The 19,509-nt window shown below is 46.5% G+C and overlaps 1 protein-coding gene across 1 annotated transcript in view; it reads right to left on the bottom strand.

The window, feature by feature from the left end:
- Positions 1-17,909, bottom strand: part of TTC9 (tetratricopeptide repeat domain 9) — a 31,974-nt gene extending 14,065 nt beyond the window's left edge. Inside the window, exon 1 of the mRNA XM_064462359.1 lies at positions 17,387-17,909. Coding sequence (XP_064318429.1) covers positions 17,387-17,765 — 379 coding nt within the window. The 5' untranslated portion in view covers positions 17,766-17,909. The remainder of the gene's footprint in view (positions 1-17,386) is intronic.
- Between the last annotated feature and the right edge of the window lie 1,600 nt (positions 17,910-19,509).

Here is a 19,509-nt window from a genome sequence, read left to right as displayed (position 1 = left end):
CTATAGTCCAAGCTTGCAAACAAAGAGGATTTTCTGGCTTCTCACCAATAAAAAGCTAATTATAGACAGTTTGATAATGTCTGGCAATAATCTGATCAGCTGACTCCTAGTTCCCAGACAAACTTAATGGGATGAAAAGGGAGTATCAGAACGACAGTACAACTTTCCAGCCGGTGGCTCTCCTTTATTCCTCTCCAGGTACCAAAAAGGCCTAAATATGCCCGTATGTTTCTGCTTGTGGTGAAGTGTGTGGAAAATTAAAACCTAAACTGTATGACAGGTTGTCTTTCTCTGTAGGGAGGGATTAATGCTAAATGAGGTATGGATCCACAAATGTTTGGAGAGCCCAAAGAGAGCCACCTCTTCCAAGCTGCCTTCCCCTTCTTCCCATCCTGCCTGCTTGGCCATGTCTTCTTCCCATGGTCTCCTTCAGTTCTCTGCTGCTTTTGCATCCTTCATACCTGTTCCAGAAGAGAGACCCTGATTTCACAGTTCCAATTAGCTTTTCTAGGAGAGAGAAACAGTAGTATTGACTGAAGTGTGATGCTACTTCCACCATCATGTACGTTAAGAGATATCTAGCAGTTCTCATAGGAGCTGCTGAGCCTGTGTGTCAGGCTTTTTGTGGCTGGCAGCCCACACTAGGACTCTGCCTATTGCCATCCCTTGGAGTGCCCAGGGCTGATAACAAGGAGATAAGTAATAGCTAATGTGAGCTGTCAGAACAAATCAGTTTAACTTCAGTCTGCAATAGGGTTATCAATCTTGAAGATAAAGGAGAAACAGTAGATGTTACACATCCTGGCTTTTACACTACATTTGACACTAGTCAAATGACAAATTCTAGTGACATTTTCTTAAGCAAATTGAAGAACAGTCTAAATGAATAGACTTAACTCTGTTAACAAAGTGAAAGGCAATATTAAGTAGGGATCTGCACTGATCTGTCCTAGACCCCATGGTACTTGGTATTGTCAAGGAAGACCTAAATGACAGACTGCAGACTGCCTTGTCAATTTGTAGATAACACCAAGATGTGAGGAGCTGGCGTTTGTTGGAAGACGGGTACAATTCCAAAAGAGCTCCACAAACTGGTGGTGTCCGGATAAAAACAGGATGCAGTTCAATAGGGGCAAGTGAAGGGTTCTACTGTTAGGCAGGAAAAACCCCCCATTGTGTAAGTACAGAAGGGGAATGGCTGGTTGGAGAGCAATTCTACTGAAAAGGATCTGGAGACTGAAGTGGATCACCAGCTAAAGTCAACAAGGCTATACTGTTAATGAAGAAAAATGCCCACCAGCATGTATGAAAAGCAGTTTGCAAGACGTGAGAGTACTGTGTTTTATTCTGGATGCCAATCTTGAAAGAAAGGACCCGGACAATAACAAGTGGTCCAGAGAAGACAAAATATAAGCCCTCAAGAAGAGTGTGAAGGAAGATAGGCTGTTTATATGTTAAAAAAAAACCCCAAAACCAACCAACAAACAAACAAAAACAACCCCCCAAAAACCCCTGTAATGCAAAGAAGACTATAACCAGAATACGATCTGTTTTTCTTGTACTCAGGAGGTAAGAAGAGGGCTTTTCAGCTCCTCCTCCTAGCATTTCAGCTAGGAGGAACTTACTAGCAGTCAAGAGAGTGGAGCATTGAAAGAGGCTGCTTGGGGAAGTTGTGAAGGATCCTAGCTTTGGAAATGTTTAAGAACAACTTAAGCAAACATCTGGGATACGTCTTATCTGTACCCTTGTACCATGCATGGGTATGGACAGAAGACTCTTAAATTGCTGTTCAGCTCTGCAGTCCCATTATGGATCATCCTGGTAACACTCAGAGCATGAATGGTCCTCAGGTCTCCTTGACACCAGCCATTTCGTGGTAATTCTTATCAGAAGGTCCTGCTGAAGGATGTCAGAACAACATCCTAGCCAGACGTGAATACGTAAGCACTTAAGTAAAAGCAGGCATGAATGATTTCTGCCTTTGCTGTGTGTTTATGTTCCCATATTTCAGACTTTTTCTAATTTTCAAGAGTGCAGTTCTTTAGAAGTGTTCATTATTTCTAATTGATTCTTAAGCTACTTTAAGGCAAGTTTGTGGTGATTTATGCTTCTATTTTTGTCACATGTCCACTGATATAATACTGCAGTTTTCCTTCAAAGGGCCAAGGCTTTGAGAAGCAACGAATTTCAGCAAACTTTTGATCTGTTCCGCATAGCTTCTGTTTTGAAAGAGTATTTTGACCTACCAGTTACTGTAATTACTGGTCCTTCAAATCAAAAATAGAGGCTTACTGAAAATTCTTAGCTATGGTAATATTAAAGTAGTAGTTAAAACCTAGCTGTCAATAAAACAAAAACTGTTTTCTGAAGCCAAAATCTGCCCCCAGCTGGGTACCAGCAAATCTTTATTGTACCAAAATAAAGAGCTTAAGGTGGTGATCTTCATATTGCATTTTCTAATCTCCATGCCTTTCATTTTTCCCAGCCAGGAGAGGTAGGAGCAAAGTCCTTGCAAAGCACTGGTAGAACAGGAGCTTCAGTCAGTGTTTAACTACTGAATCATTTGGATTCTGTAGTATCCATAAATACTAGCTCCTCCTGCAGCCACGTTAGAAGAGATGGAAGTCCCTTGCGTTTGCTTTTGCCAGGGCTGTTATTGTTGATCTGCCAGGTTAAATCCCCTCAAGGTTTCCTCCGCTCTGACTTTATATTTATCTAGTAATCCTTGACCTGTCTTTATCTTTTAAAATCAGTACTTGTCTAGTCCAGTCAATATGACTTTAGATACGTCTGGCCTTCAGATCTACTGTTCCAGTTGCTATTTATTCTACCGCCCCTTCCTTGCTGTTTGCTTTTGTTCACCTTGTGTTGCTTTACTCTCTCACTGTGGCACCTTCTCTACATTGTACCCTTTCATCCTCTGGCCTCCTGTTGCTACTGACACCCACTGGAGGAATCTGGTCTCTTGAGTCATTTTCAAAAGGGAAAAGTACATAGAATTTTATCAGAGATCAGCAACCTCCAATGGTGACAACCATATGGTAAGTGCCTGGAGTTCAGCGGTGGTCCAACTCTAACAAGTGCTATCAAATATTTTATGATCCTTACCAGAGTATATTACACAGTGAAATGAAGGTCTTACTGGAATGATGGGGTTGGTTTTCTTTGGTTGTTTGTTGTTTTTTTTTAAACCCACCTGAGACATGAGGGGATTTCTATAAGTAGAGAGATGCTTTGGAAGAAGTGATGGATTTCAAGCTGCCTTCTCTACCAAAGGGTAAAGCATCCTTTGCTCATAGTGGTTCAAACAACTGACAGCAATACTGTGAAATGCAGCTGAAACAGCTTGAAGGCTCTCAAACGGTCACTGACAGTTGTGCATACAATTGCCTCAAGCCTGGCTTACTGTACCATGTCCAGTTTGGGATGAAAGCTAGAGCTTTATCCTGTACCACAAATAGGTCAGGATGATGTGGCTGCATAACATCTATGTGCTGTGCCCTGTGGTGGCTCATAGTTCACCTCCCAGGACACACAAAAGGGCTGACAATTGCAGAGTCCACTAGGGGTGGAGAGCAGGCTGTCTCTGGGGCCACCTACTTGTGTATTCATGCCATGTATAATTGATAGGGACTGAAATGCTTTTGGTTTTTCCTTGAACTCTCCCCAGTTGAAAAGACTCATCTGGCAAGTTGTAGAGATCAAATGGGGAGGAACATTTCCTTCATTAAAATAATAACTCATTCACATGTTTTATCCAGGTCTGGTGTAGCCCAAAGCCTTTACATTTTAATGACATTTTGAAACAGAGAGAAACCTTTATGGCCTCTGTGGGAGGGATGGAGAGGAGAAAAACTGACAGAACCAAAGAGGCAGAGGATGCCTGAGTTTGCTGCTTTCTAACTAATTGCAGAGAGAGAGGTATAAAACAAAGCTCTTTAAACCTTATTTTCCTTAAAAATGCACTAAAACTTACACAGAAGAGTGATTTGTCAGCAACAGAGCCAACAAACCCTGGCTGTGTCACCTGGCTGAGCTTTGACAGACAATGTAAAATGAGCTTAAGTGTCACCCTTTTGTGTAGTTAGGCCTCTAGTGTCCTTGCCTCTTCTCTGCTCTCCATTTACACTGTATAAACTTAGTGCCATTGAGACATCTGCCCCTCCGTCAAATCTAGCTGGCCAACAGGTTTGAAAGTTGTTGAGAGGGGACTGACAGGCAGACCACAGAAAACATCCTTGCTTATGACTCATTTCTTTTGGAAATCAGGCTGAAAACTAATAAACTAAAAACCAGAGGGATGATTCCGTATGTTATTTGCTTGAGAAAGTCAGGGTTTGAACTGTGCAGGAGCATATAAACGAGCCCGCTAATATGATGTCTTCTCTTTAATATAAACTGTGGCAAAGTGCTTCAGGTAAAGATATCAGATCATTCCGAAACCCTTCATAAACCACGTCTGTGGAATGCATTGCTGGCAGTGGAGGATCAAGATAGGAGTGCATGTCTGATTTGGAGCACATGGAGGGAAACTTCCACCCCAGGTAAGGAGCTTGTTTTCAGGCACCAGGAGTGTCCACATCATTGCATGGGATCAGGCCAGTAATACAATTCTCCATCTTGATGGTGCCTTTTTGGTTAAGCTAAGGAAGATGAAGATACAGTATAAGAATTACGTGGTGGATATGGGTTCTGCTGATGAGCATATTGGTCTGTAAACTGAGATCAGTAGTAGAACACCTCAGGAATTAATTTCAGAATTGAGCTTGTCTAGTGTTTTCGTTAATGCCCCTGATGTAAAAGTAGAAGAGCTCTACTGACAGTATGAAGTTGGAAGGTACTGTTAAAGGGATGAGGATGACAATGTCACATAAAAAGAATCACGTGGCCTGGTGGGCAGCAGTAAATTTATTTGGGATGGAAGTCAATAATACAAAATTTAAGACCATGCTCTTTGGGACCAATAGGAATTTCTGGTAGAATTTGTGAGCTCATGAAATAGAAACAACCAAAGAGGAAAAGGATGTGAATATGCTAGCTGGTCACAGGATGACTGAGTCATTTATATGACATGGCCGTGAACAGGGAAATGAAAATCTCAGAGAAGTTTATTCATAAATCCAAACCAGATAGCAGTGGTTCTCATGCATGAAAATGTAATACTTGCTTTACAGTTTTTATCCTATCTAATACAGCAGTGAATGTTCTGATTAGTTATGTGTCTAAGCCTTCTTTTCTAACCTTATTAGGTTCTTTAACTCCATGATACCTTCTGGCACTGTACTCCAAGTTAATCAGCCCTGGGTTTTAAAAATTATTTTGTATTAATCTATTAATTTAATTTACCCCCACACCATGAGCAAAGCTGCCTCAGTTTGAGCTCCATCACAGTAGCTACAGAATGTATAAAGGAAAATGAATACATTTTCTTTGTACTTCCAATATAGGTGAGGATCTTATGCTGCTCTGGTTTCCTTGCAACTTGAATGCACTACTGTGTCTTAAGCAATTAATCACTGCAAAGCATTTAAGAGGATCGTAATCTAGGATTTAAATTATGCTAGTATTAAAAAAATATGGTGGATAAAGGAGTTGAGCCTTAACTTTGCACCCCACTGTTTGATGAGAGAATCATTGCTACAGACATGGGACAGAGATTCTGATTTGATTCTTTTTGAAGCATTAGACAAGAAAAAGGTGCCTTTGCAGAGCAATGGCTGGGGATGACTTATGGTGGTTTTCCACAGCATCATAACAGACGACTCCTCTCGTTGTTCTGCTTCTGCAAGATCAGCTGAGTGGGGTGATGACCTCCCTGGGCAGCTCCTGTTTGGGAGAGGCTATGGCCATTCCATGGGGCTTGTTCATTCTCTGAAAGAGTGGATGAAATATAAATCTTTTTGCCCTTCTCCTCTCCGGGAGCAGGAGTGGAGCAGAGGAATGCTAATTCTCACAGCTTCTTCCCTGCAGTTGGTTGAAAGATCGTTCTTTATATCATAAAGATGCTTTTCACATCAGGGTGGATTTGTGGATTAGATGGTGACTGTAGGGATAGCACAGCACACAGGAGGCAGACGTTTGTTAGTCTCATCAGCCCAGGAATAGCCAAAGGAAGCACTAAAGGTCTGACATAAATTTTCAAGTCCCAGACACTTCCTCTGCTTTTAATTTGCTTCCAGGAGTAAATTTCCTCTCCCACACACTATGCTGGGGAATGTGCAGGACAAAGATACCCCACCGCTTGTTTTGTATTCTCCCATCCACCTGCTTCAGATAGCAGTAAAGAGCGCTGCTGCCTGGAGTCAAGAGTTGTCCAAGTTGGAAAAGACCTAAGATAAGCAGCATCCATCCAGGCTGATCTGAATTCAGTCTTTGCACGTTAGGCTAAGCCTTACAGACACATCAGACAGGTAGCAAATTTCCACCACTGCCTGATTAGGTTCTACCAAGAGGGCCCTGAAGCCTCTCTTGCTTTACAGAATAAGGTGACTCATAGCAAGGTAGATATCTCACTTGAGTTTCCTCAAGCAGGAAATGAGCTGTTTATGTGTCCCTGATGTGGCCAGGCCAGAGTAACACCAGAGGTGTGAAAACTGACAGTTGCAATGAGGGCGTCACAGGAGCTTTGGAATAAAAATTTGAGGAACGCTAGTTTGGTGGCTTTTTGCTGGCTGACCCAGCTGCTCCTTTCCAGCAGCTCCCAGGCAACTAGATCGATGGCTAGATTAGAAGAGTTTTGCTGCCTGCCACTCTGATATGAAAGGAGTTGCTGTTTCCATCGATGCAGAACAATCTACATGACAGCCCCTAAACTCACAGCAAGTAAATGCAATGGGCAGTACTCCTACTAAAGAAAGAAAGGGAATACTGAGCAGTGGCTAGGAAAGTATTTGCTTTAGTAGGGCAGGGATTTGACTTGTCAAATGTGGATGTATTGGAGAAGGAAAAATGCTGTAGTCTGGCAACCAAAGATTGGTGTCCTGCATCCTGAAAGGCTTACGCAGCAGCCTAAGAATGGTTGTTCTCTCCACTCAGGAACATACACAGAGTTGCGGTTCCTACCTTGTCAATGGTACCTATGACTGAACAGGACTGAGATGTCATGATAAATTCAGGAGCTCAGGACACAGGACTCGTCAGGCAGTTCTGGATTCTTTGGCAAACAGATCCACAACTACTAAAGTTGCAAACAGCACAAGACTGCTTTTTCCCCTGACTCCTGTTGAGAGGCTGTTGTAGAACCATTTTGGGATGGTGATTTACACAGCTTAGGGCTTTAAAAATGAGGACGTGCTGCTGTGACAGGCAAAGTTGTGATCATGGCTACACAGGACAAGCACATGTTAAAATTCATGCCCCTGATCAGCAGAGCTGGTAATCCATAAAGATGAATGACAAAGGGTGTGAAGATATTGAATATAGTCACATGCTGTTGTGGGGAGGTGCTCCTCCTTGTTATGTATAAATAGGTAACCAGCACCAAATGACTGGGTTCCTGTAGGTGTCACAGCAGAGATAGGCCTTGAGGAGGCCCAGGAAGGGAGAGAAGGTCCAGCCTGAACTAGGATACAGCAGGCAAAATCAGCTCAAAGGAATCAGGGGCACTGAGGTGCTGTGGGGCAGAGTATGAAAACAAAGGGGATGAGAGGACCTCACTGGCAGAACAGAGATGGGGGAAGCCTGGAAAAGGACAAAACTTTGTCTGGGAGTTCAAAAAGTCTGACATGGCTGCATTGCAACTGGGAGAGTGAACAGTGGAATTCAGATAGGGAAGGGCACGGACTGCATAAGCAACCCCGAGTCCTGAGCTGAGAAATGTGATAGGAGAACTGGGTACACAGGACAAAGCCAAGGAGAAGCAGATGGTGCTATCCAACCTATGAGCCGCAGGGCAATGGTGTGTCAAGGATTTTGGAGAGTGGGGAGAATGGAGTGGATTTTGAAGTAAAGATCATGACATTAGCTATTGCCTATGGATAGTAACAGATGAGTTCTGGCACATCAAGCTATGACAGCTAAAGATCATTGCTCCCAGCTGTCGCTTCTGCCGTGGGTTATCACAGAGAAAAAACGTGACTGCGCCTAATTCATTTCCATGAATTGCCTTAGTATTGTTTCTAGCAGCATCCTAAACTCCAAATGGCTATACCGAGACAGACTTCCTACTCCAACCCCACCTTCAACGGCTGTCAGTGTGTAAGAACAGGGCAAGCTACAGTGTCCTACCACCACCTCCCAGCACCACACAGGTGAGTGTGCCCTGGCTGAAGCTACCTTCAGCAATTCCAGCAAAGCTTCCAGAAACTGCACTGACTCTACTATCTTTGTTAAAGAGAACAGAATAATAATGCTCCACAAGAAGATTTACCTGCATTCATCTATCAATGTCCTAAGCTTACTGTTTCCCATCCAAGATGCAGTGCAGGCATGAACAAAAGGAGACAGATTCCTGAGCAGCCATTAGTAACAACTTTCTAGTTAATGATAGTTAATATTGACTCTTTTTCAAAGCATTTTTAACCCTCAGTATTAGTCACTGGTACGTTTGCCTGAGTAAGCTGAAAACAAGATTAATAAACAGTTGTCTTCCTTCTGTATCAGTTTCTCATCCATGAAGTGAGAGAACAAAGAAGAAAATAAATAGCCAGGAAATTTTCTCAAAACTTCATTATGAATCTTCTCCCTTTCTTAATTTTGTTTCTTCAGTTTCATAGACCTTTGCATGTTTTCTGCGAGATGGCACAATGTCAAGAAGAAACTGGGACCTGGCAACATTTAGACCTCCCTTTTTATTTGTACTGTTTACTTTTACCGTTCCTTTCCTCACAGCAACCTCCTTTGTCAGGTGTGCATTAGAACTCATCCTAAAATCCTGATGTGAAGACATCTGATGACCCTCCATTCTTGGAGCATCAGTTGCACTGCTCAGATGACACTGATGAGGAACTGGGGATGTGCTGCTGAAATGATAAACATGTCTAGGAGAAAGGCTGGAGAAACAGGTCTGGAGTTGGGTTAGAAATTTCTGGGTCTGAGCCTAAGTGAACAGGAGGAAGAGAAGGATGCTCCACCTGCTGAACCATGCAGAGGTGGCCCAGCTCCCAGAAAAGGAGGTAACCATGGAGCTCATGGGTGTATTTAGCAAAAGACTGGGAAACAGCTTTGATTTTGACACTAGGTTTTATTGAACCAGCTGAACCATCTTCTGTACAGCACTGATGGAAACCTGTGGAGGTGTAAAAGGCTATGACTCACTGCAGGACTTTGCTGGAGGAAACTCCAGGACAGCATTTCAGAAGAGCATGGAGTAAAGCTGGCAGGATGTGCTACTACAGTACTCTTTAGGTAAACAAATTAACCACTACTCTGTCCTCAAGGAAGCTTTTGATTTTTGACATCTCCTGCTTCATCTCCCACGGTGAGCTGTAGCCTGACATGGACGGATCTCAGCTCACCAAGACTGCAGCTCCTCAGGGCAGTCTGGCAAGGGGCTCTAAACCTTCCCAACGCTCTCTGTTTCAGGCAAATGGTGACAAGGTCAGCTGGGACAGGCTTTTCCTCATGCAAAGGGAATTAAACATGTGGTAGAAGTGGCTGCAAAAAAACACTCCACCAGAGCCTTAAGTTTTGGAAAGGCTTGGGAAAAAGAGTGACATAGAGCAAAATGCATCTCCTGCCTCAGCAAGAGTGATACTGTCAGATATGTAGCACTTAAACCAAATTTGGAGGCAGCTTGCCACCCCTTCTCTTCCTCCCTTCCCCCGCGCCCCCCCAGCATCTGGATGTATTTCCATTCCACCCTCTTGATGCACAAGAAACTCCTCCCTGAAAAGGGAGAATTTTGCCCTCCAAAACAAAAGGGAATAGCTAAATACAGAGTATTTCCAACAACTAATTTATAACAAGAGCTTCAAATCCCAATTCTTTCTTAAATACATGTCAGGGTTTGGGCCTGTCACTAAAAAACCACACACAGTCATCTGTGTTTATTCCCTGCTGCAGTTGCACCTACCTGGAGCATTAATTGCATCAGGCCTGTAAAACAAGATATTCCCATGCACTCTGGCTGAGTAGATGTATCTAACCAAAGGGCATCAGGAAACTCCCATCTTAATCAGTGGAAGTGCAGACCACATCCTGCTCTGTTTGCTGCTGTCTCTCTTTCCCATTGCACGGCATCCTTACAGAGGGCGTTTTTTGTTGATGCAGCACATTAAAAAAAAAGCTTCACATCTAGCAACAATCCAAGACTGCTTTAACACCCACAGCACCACATGTCCTGGTAGAGTCTGTACTTGTTAACGACTATATACTGGGATGGGAATTTTAGCAGAGACTCCTTGGGAAGGGTCCTAGTGGGTGGTCAGTGGAGACAAGTTTTACCAGCTTTTCTTATGTTTAGTTATATTTTTACTTGGATTAAGTGTTGTAAGTATTTTTTACTCAGATTTCTCAGTGGAACTACTCACCAATGCCTGTGCTACTTGGTTATGGTTGGTAGTACCCATGCCCCAATCTGGAGCCCAAGGGTGCTTGAAGGTTCCTATGATGGTGGAAGTGCCATGTTTTGTACTAATGTACATTTCTGCCAGTGTAGGAGGCCAAACCTCATTATCTGGCTGAGATATATCTTGGATGGCTACATTTTGTAATGCTCTGTGCAGGTATGCGTGCCCTCCTGCTGAGATTCCTATACTAAACTAAACATACCTGAACAGGTGTATAAATGCATTACACTTAATTGACATTCATGCAATTAACAAAGCCCTCCTGTACTCCCAAGATGTAATCAATGCAGATGGATAAACTGTAGTTCGAAGAATGAAAAGATTTGGTGAAGGTAATACAATTGCCTAGTGTATGGAGGAAGGATTAGAAATCCAGATATCCCAGCACTGTTCCTTGTCCCCAGTTCTCTGGTTCAATTTCTCCTGCCAGGATTAGCTCTAGCATGTCTGCATGCTTAGGAGAATGAACAAAGGTTTGGCTATCACACTGTAACATTCCCTCACCAGAACAGCTTAAAACTATGCTTACCCTTAGTGTTTTGCTGCTTTGGAACAACTAGGACTTGTTTCTTTCTCCAGAGCACACATAGTCCTTTTGACCCTGTAAACGTTTAGGCAGTAATACTGGAATAAAGTGATAATTGCATTTAATGAGAGTAACGATTGTATTTGTAGTAAGTAAATGATTCCTACTTGCATGCATTTCTGCCCTTCCTTCATGCAGTGCATAAAGCATTTAAGCTTCTGATACAAATGTTAGATGTGCCAACCAGGAATGAGGCGCTGCTGGACTTGCTGTTCACAAACCGATAAAACCTGCTTTGTAACATCTCGGTTAGTGACAGCCTTGGCTGCAGCGACCACAATATTGTGGAGTTCGGGATCCTGCTGAGTGTGCTGAAGGTCAGCTCTAAGACAAGGGTTCTGGATTTTAGAACAGCAAACTTCAGTTCACTCAGGGCTCAGTTGGGAGGGATTCGATGGGAAGCTTCCATGGAAGACAAAGGAGCTAGTGAGAGCTGGGAGTTCTTCAAGAACTCTCTATTGGAAGCACAAAGCCAATTTATCCCCTACAAAGGAAAGGGAAATAAGCAGAGCAAGAGGCCCCCTTGGCTCAACCATGACCTCCTGGGTCTACTCAAACCCAAAAGGGAAGCATACCAGAGATGGAGAAGTGGAGGATTATCCATTGAGAGCTACAAGGGCATTGCCAGAGTGTGCAGAGATGCAGTTAGAAAAGCAAAAGCCCAGCTTGAATTGAAACAGGCTGTAGATGTCAAAAATAACAAGAAAGGGTTCTTCAGGCATGTCAACCATAAGCAGAAAAAGAAGGAAAACATAGGCCCACTGTTAAACAGAAAAGCAGAATCAATCACCAACAGCTACTGCAGTCTTAATTTCTAATTTGTTTGGAATCTGTTTTGATTTTCTGTCTCCTGTTAAATATAATTCTCTTCACCTCTGTCTTTACCAGCACCGTAGTGTCCCAGGCTTTGGGAACAAAATTGCTGATTGATCCTAACACCGACCCACCATCAGTGAAGGAAGAGTTAGTATATGAGTTACTACAGGAGCCTGACGCCTTCAAACCAATGGGCCCTGACACCATCCACCCGAGGGTGTTGAGAGAGCTGGCTGACATCATCGCAGGGCCACTCTCCATAATCTTCGAGAAGTCGTGGAGAACGGGGGATGTCCCAGAGGACAGGAGGAAGGCAAATGTTACCCCTATCTACAAGAAAGGCTCGAGGGAGGATCCGGGTAACTATAGGCCCATCAGCCTGACTTCAATCCCTGGGAAAGTTATGGAATGAATCCTCCTGGGGGCCATCACAAGTCAAATGAAGCACGTGACTGGGAAAAGCCAACATGGCTTCACTAAAGGCAGATCGTGCTTGACAAACCTCGTGGCCTTCTATGACACAGTGACTTGCCTGGTTGACATGGAGCAGGCAGTGGACATTGTTTACCTGGTCTTCTCCAAGGCCTTTGATACGGTGTCCCCCCACAGTCTCCTCCTGGAGAAATTAATGCGTTATGGCCTAGACAAGTGGTCTGTGCAGTGGGTGGGGAACTGGCTGGCAGGCAGCACCCAAAGGGTGGTGGTAAATAGCTCCTTTTCCAAGTGGCAACCTGTCACTAGTGGGGTCCCCCAGGGATCAATATTGGGCCCAATGTTATTCAACATCTTCATAAGTGATCTGGATAACGGCATCAAGTGTAGCCTGATGAAGTTTGCGGATGACACCAAACTGAGTGGGGAAGTAGACACTCCAGAAGGGAGAGCTGCTCTGCAGGGAGACCTGGATAGGCTGGAAGAGTGGGCCAGCAAGAACCTTATGAAGCTCAACAAGGAGAAGTGTAAGGTCATGCACCAGGGAAAACATAATCCAGGAGTGCAGCACAGACTGGGATCCACCTGGCTGGAGGGCAGCTCTGTGGAAAGGGACCTGGGGGTCCTGGTGGACAGGAAGCTCAACATGAGCCAACAGGGTGCTGCTGCGGCCAAGAAGGCCAACAGGATGCTGGGTTGCATCAAAAAGGGCATCACCAGCAGAGATAAAGAAGTCATTATCCCGCTCTACTCAGCGCTGGTCAGGCCACACCTGGAGTTCTGTGTACAGTTCTGGTCCCCGCCATACAAAAAGGATGTGGCCAGGCTGGAAGGGGTCCAGAGAAGGGCCACCAGGATGATCAGAGGACTGGGAAGCTGCCGTACAAGGATAGGCTGGGAGAGCTGGGTTTGTTCAGCCTTGAGAAAAGGAGGCTTAGAGGGGATCTCATCCCCATGTACCAGTACTTATGGGGTAGCTACAAAGAAGATGGAGACTCCCTCTTTACAAGGAGTCACATGGAGAGGACAAGGGGGGATGGACACAAGCTGCTCTTGTGGAGATTCTGACTGGACACAAAAGGAAAAATTTTCACAGTGAGGACAGTCACCATTGGAATAATCTCCCCAGGGAAGGGGTTGACTCAGCCACGTTGGACACCTTCAAGATTTGTCTGGACAGGGTGCTGGGCCATCTTGTCTAGACTGGGCTCTTCCTAGAAAGGTTGGACTAGATGATCTCTGAGGTCCCTTCCAACCTGTGATTCTGTGATTCTGTGATTCTTCTGGATCAAAGATGCTATAGGAGTGGAAAGGAGACTGTGACCCCAGGGATATTTGGCCAGCTTGCTTTTCCACAGGCATTCTTCATACATTCATCTTTTTTTAAAAGAACACAAACCACTGACTTGGGGGAAACTCAGTTAAATGCATCATCAGGATGAGATTGTGGTCCCTGTTCTTTATTTTTCAATAAAGCTGAGAGAGGCAAAAAGAGGTCAAGTGACTTCCTCAAGGTCAGAGACCGTCAGTGAATCATAAAGAAAGGCCTGTTTCCATTACAGCCTCACATTCATTCTGCGAGGCTCTATGCTGTTAGTAGGCTTTTTCTTTGCCAACCCTAGCAACTTCTGGGAGCCTTGACCATGCTGCTGCTCTTGCATCTGGTGACATTTATCAGCAAGGCTTGTGGTGAAATGAAGGGGTATCGGCAGGCCCGTGTAAGAACATGGCAGCACTGGATTTTGCAGATGTGAGAGGCTGTCCCTTTAAGGTAAAACTCTTGGAGCTTAAACTGAAGCCCAGCTAGTAGCTTAGTGAAAGGAATGTGAGCAGCACTGACGATGGCAAGCAGTGAAAATGCTAGGCTGATTTAAAAAAAAAAATCACAAGAATTTAAAACCTGGCAGATTTGGGATCCTTTGAAACAGGCTAAATAGTTTAGGTTGTGGCGGTGTCACACAGCTCCACAACAGGGAACTTTAGAAAACACACTGAATATTGCGGGACTCTGGTTAAATCCAAGAGTTGGCCACCCCACCTTGCAGTACAAGAATTGCCTGTTGAAGGTGCTATACAAAAGAAGCGCAGCTAAACAAGAATCTGTCTGCATGTTTGCGCCTAAATTTACGTTCTGCAAGGCAATACAGGCACTGACAACAGTTTAGTGTTTACATGAGTAAGAACATGTGGGCAATCAGCTGGACTGAAAAAAAACCTCCCAAACCAACCAACTCCAGCCTTCACCCATAAGACTGCTCCAAATCCCCTTTGGGCGTATATTTCTCACCTGCTTATTTGGCTAAGTACATATTTATCTATAGTTGATGCTCTCCTCTGACTGGTATGCTGCATCTAAACAAGTAATCATGTGTGCACGCATCTATATTTGTGATGCAAACCATCTCTGACAGGTGGATGTGTGGTGGCCACATGAAAAATGACAGTGCAAAAGCAAGGTGGGCTTCTTAAATGCTAAGCTTAGAGAATAAGTGGAGGTGCTAAAGGAGCTTGATAATAAGGACACTCGGATGACAGCTGCTAATGCTACCAGGTATAAATCAGAGCTAAGGGAAAAACTGTCTTGTCTAGAATTCAGATGTACTTGTTATGCTTTCTGCACTATGCGGATTTATTTATCTTAAAAACAGCTCTAGGCACCCATTCAGAGCTCAGAAGCAAAACTCCTTGCATCTCTTCTCCTCCCCATGTCGAATAACACTGACTTCAACTCTAACAGCATGTGCTGGTGCCTCTGCTAGAGCCCACTGTGTAGAGAAACTGGTGCCTTCTGCTGCACCACACTTAGAAGATAAAGTCCCCCTGCCGAACCTCTTGAAGTTGCTTTTAGAAAGGTATACTAATTATTATGACAGTTCTGGGGAAAGTCTCTCCCCGCTCTTCCCTTCCCTTCCAATAGGAATTCACAGATCCTCCTGCTAGAACGGGAGCACTGGGACTGGGCTAGGAGCAGCAACACTGCAGTTCCAGTTTAACAGCACACCTCCCTCTCCAACATGCAGGGCGTTTCTTTAAAATTGCTTGCATACAGCCCAGCAGACATACATGAAGCTACGCATTTCTGAGACAAATGCTGTTCTCTGCTCTGTGCGTGCCATCTACTGAAAACATGTGACGAACGGCTGTGCAAAGTGACACCTTGACCTGCTGTGAGGTTATCCCAGGAAAAGCACTGCTTGCAATTCCAGGGTTAATTATACTCATCTCCTCCTGTGTTCACACTGGTTAAATTTAGGAAAAAATCTGTTCAAATCTAGGTTAAAGATGGAGCTCGTTTCTCATACTGTCTGATTGCTACTGCTGACAAGATCAAATACAACCAACAGTGAAAAAAAAATTCCCTGCAAAAACCTGAAACAGTAAATAAGAGCTGGACAATGACCATTACGCAGGACAAATCCGTCAGCAGGAGCAGACACATTTCTAGCAAGTGGAACTTGCGTACTCAGCAGAAAGTGCCATAGAAGCAAATTGCATCCCTCCCTCCCATTTCATTTACCTTCTACCTGCCACCTCTCATTTGTATCTAGCAGAGATATTTCCTGTGAGTACTTTTTCAAGCCCAGGAACCCGCCAAGCTATATAATTCAGAGTATTATGGGACCTTTGTATAAACCTGCCAATCTAGACGATCCTTGCCAAATACAATGGATTTCAATCAACCTGTGAACAGAAATTTGGAGAGAGACAAAATTACACCTGTGCAATTATGGTATCGCTCTGGAATCTCACCTGCCTCTCCCTCTATGCAATTTCAACAAGCTTTTGAAGGAAGAATATTTGAAAACATGATGAAAGGGGCTGCGTTTTGTCCCCCATTACATTCCAAAAGGCGTATCGAGCATAACGGGCTGGCATGGATTTAAGACAAGAGAAGATTCTGCCTTGGTGTTTCAAACCATTTGCTTTATTCTGCATCTTTTTTAGCACTAGACAACAGGAAGCAAAGCTAACCAACTCCATCTAGAAAGCCAAGTAATGGTGACAGCTGACACACTAAGGTGCTGATTTTCACCATTTTTCCCCCAAGAATATAAAGGGTAACGAGTGACCCTTCATCCTTCTGGAAAACAGAGCTTTATTAATGTTGTCATTTTGTGCACCTCGTTCAGGTTATGAGCACTCGCTTCCCTGTATGTACCTAGGCACAAGTTTTGGTTTCAGGCTTGGGAAGAAAAAATCCATGCACTGCTGGGGACCAAAAACAACCTCTGATCCTGCAGTCCTTGCTTGGGCAAAGCTCCTTGAAGTCAACAGTTCTGTCTCTGTAAGGACTTCAGAATCAGACTACAAAGTAGTTAACCCCCCCACCCCTCCTCTCTGTCTTCCTGCAGCACTTCCAAACAGATGGCAGGGAGCAAAGGGAGTGGGGAGTGATGATCAAACGTCTGCTGACCACAGTGGTGATTGGTGGCCAGCGAAAAGCCAGTACTATATTTGCTTTCAACTTCCATGGCTAAGAGGCCAAAAAATTCTTTTTATATCTCATACTATTTGGGGCTATTGCAGCAGCGCCCAAAACCTTCCCTTTCCTTACATCAAACGTGGTAGAAGGAGCCTCTCTCCTCTCTGTAATACTGTTAATTTCAGGCAGAACTGGAGCTGCGGCGAAGGGACTGAAGGGCATCTCGGGCTGAGGGAAAAACGCAGCATGCAACCGTGGCCGCTTCGCGGGCCACAATCTCTCTAAGTCCGAGCATCCCACGGGCGCGCCGCCGCCTCTCCACCTGCCTCCCGGGGACGGGGACTCGGCAGCGGCGGCCGGAGCAGCCCCGGGGAAGCGGGGGGGGGGGGGGGGGGGGGCGCGGGGCCCTGCGCCCCCTCCCCAGCGCTACCCAGGGCAGCCGGGCACCGAGCCCTGCGCCGGCAGCGCTTCTGTGCCCAACGTGAGAAGGAAAATAAAAATGGAAGACAACGGCAGGAAAGGAGGGTTGAACGAGCAGCGAAGCGAGGCAGGGCTGTTTTGGGGAGGGGAGGTGTGCGCGGCGCAGGTGGGGGGACCCCGCCGCCCCCCGGCCCCGCTGACCTGCCAGGCTGTTGTAGCAGTCGACCTCGATGGCCTCCACCGCCTGCCGCTGCTCCTCGCTGAGCCCGGCGGCGGCGGCGGCGGCGGCGGCGGCGGCGGGAGGGCGCTGCCCGGCCGGCTCCTGGCTCAGCAGCAGCAGCAGCGCCTTGAGCTCCAGCAGGGCGCGGTGGTACTTGCCGATGGCCTCCCGGAATTTCTTGTCCTTGTAGCACTGCGCCCCTTCGCTCTTGAAATCCAGCGCCCGCCCGATGAGCTCGCCCGGCTCCGCGCTGCCCGCCGCCGCCGCCCGCGGCTGGGCACCCCCCGGGGGGCCGTGCCCATCGCCCGCCCCGCGGCCGCCGGCGTTCAGCTTCCCCGCGGCCGGGCTCGCCCTCTCCATGGCCGCGGCGCTGCCCGCCTCCCGCGCCGCCCTACGCGGGCGATGCCGCGGCGCCCGCCGCCGCCGCCGCGCTGCCGGCCTTGCCCCCGCGCCGCTCCCCGGCTCCGCCGCTCGCTCCCATCCTCCGGCGGCCGCCGCTGCTCCTCCCCCGCCCCGCAGCCCGCGGGGCGCCCGCCTCCGCCCGCCCCCGCCGCCCGCCGCGGGCACCGCCGCCCCGCGCCGCCCCGCGCCGCCCCGCGCCGCCGCGACCCCCGCCCTGCGGCGAGGCCGAGGCGCGGGGAGGCACCGGCTCCCCTCCCTGCTCGCCAGGGGCGGGTGCGTGCCCGGTCCCTCTGCATCCCAAACTGGCCACCCCCACAGGCGCGCACACACACACACACACACACACACACGAGCAGCCCCGCAGCCTGGTCCCCCCAGCCCCCGGTAGCCGAGTCCCTGCCCCTCCCCGTGCCTTGCCCTCCCCCACCCTAGGGTTTCCCATCCCTGACGGCAAGCCGGGACCCCATCTCCTCCTTTCCCTTCCTCACCCCAATTTCCCTTCTCCCTCACTTCTCCCAGACCCCGCCAGTGGCCATCCACCACCCACACCTGCTCACGGTCCCTCGAGGTGTTTTGGTGCATGTACTCCATATCGCTGGGCAAGCAAGCCCTGCTGTGTTCTCTGCATGAGGGCAGCAAAAGCGAAAGCCTGGCAACTGCCCTGGCACCAGCCACTTGAGGACTTCGATTTTCCTGGATCAGGTTTTCCCATGTGCTGCTGAAAAATGGGTCAGTGCTCACTGATGCCTGGAACATTTCCTGGTTTGGGGGTATCAGTGGGGAGTGGCTTTCCTCGTGCAGACAAACAGCGGAAGAACTGCTCTCAGCACCAGGCTTTGCTTTGTTAGGCCAAACACCACGTCTGCAGTGTGTGTTAGAGCAGTTTGACGTATTTTGGGTGCGTGGTTGCGCCAAGATATTTCGTAGGTCGTACCTCATGCTTAAAATTAGAGGATGGAGGAAAATATAGTGAGATTTCTTTCCTCAATAATATATTGGGAGGCGTCTTTTCATTACCCATGTAACGTCTACGTGGTGAAGCTGCAGCTTTAGTACAATGTGTTCAAGCTTCCCTCTGCATCGAGGAGGACATTTTAAAATGGAGACTTGAGTTTCTCTTTGAGATACAACCAGCCTACTGTGATGGCATGTGGTGGTGTGGTGCTGGGCAAGCTGGGATAGCTGTGCAGTTGAGAGATCAAGCTGTACAGAGCTGTACAGCTCCATGTAAAAGTATTAATGTGGGTCTGGAACTGGTGTCTGGATAATTTCTTGTTAGCAGGGCTAATAAGTTGGGCTTGATGCATCGGTAATGTGAGTCCGCTGCTGCTAACTTTCTGGACCATGCCGAGGTTGTGGTCATGGTGTGGTGCAGACATACATCTACTTACTTGAATCCAAGAGCCAGAGCCTCAAGGAGAAGCAAAGAGCGTCATAGTTGTGATGAAAGTATAACTCTGAAAATACTCGCATGAAAGAAATTAGAGCTAAGACATTCAGCAATGATTACATGATTTCAAGTGCTTTGATTTCCAGGTGCCCTACTAGGCACATCTTCATGAAATCTTACATTATGAAAATGAATGCTCAGCATTTTCAGGTACCTTGAACCAAGACTAAGATAAGTTACTTGCAATTCTTACTCAAAGTATGTGTGATCTAGAATCAGGAAACACTGGGGGGCGGGTGTGGTGGTGGTGGG

Source organism: Phalacrocorax carbo, chromosome 10 (genome assembly GCF_963921805.1).
Source record: "Phalacrocorax carbo chromosome 10, bPhaCar2.1, whole genome shotgun sequence".
Taxonomy (NCBI): Eukaryota; Metazoa; Chordata; class Aves; order Suliformes; family Phalacrocoracidae; genus Phalacrocorax; species Phalacrocorax carbo.
This window is presented reverse-complemented; position numbering and strand designations above follow the sequence as displayed.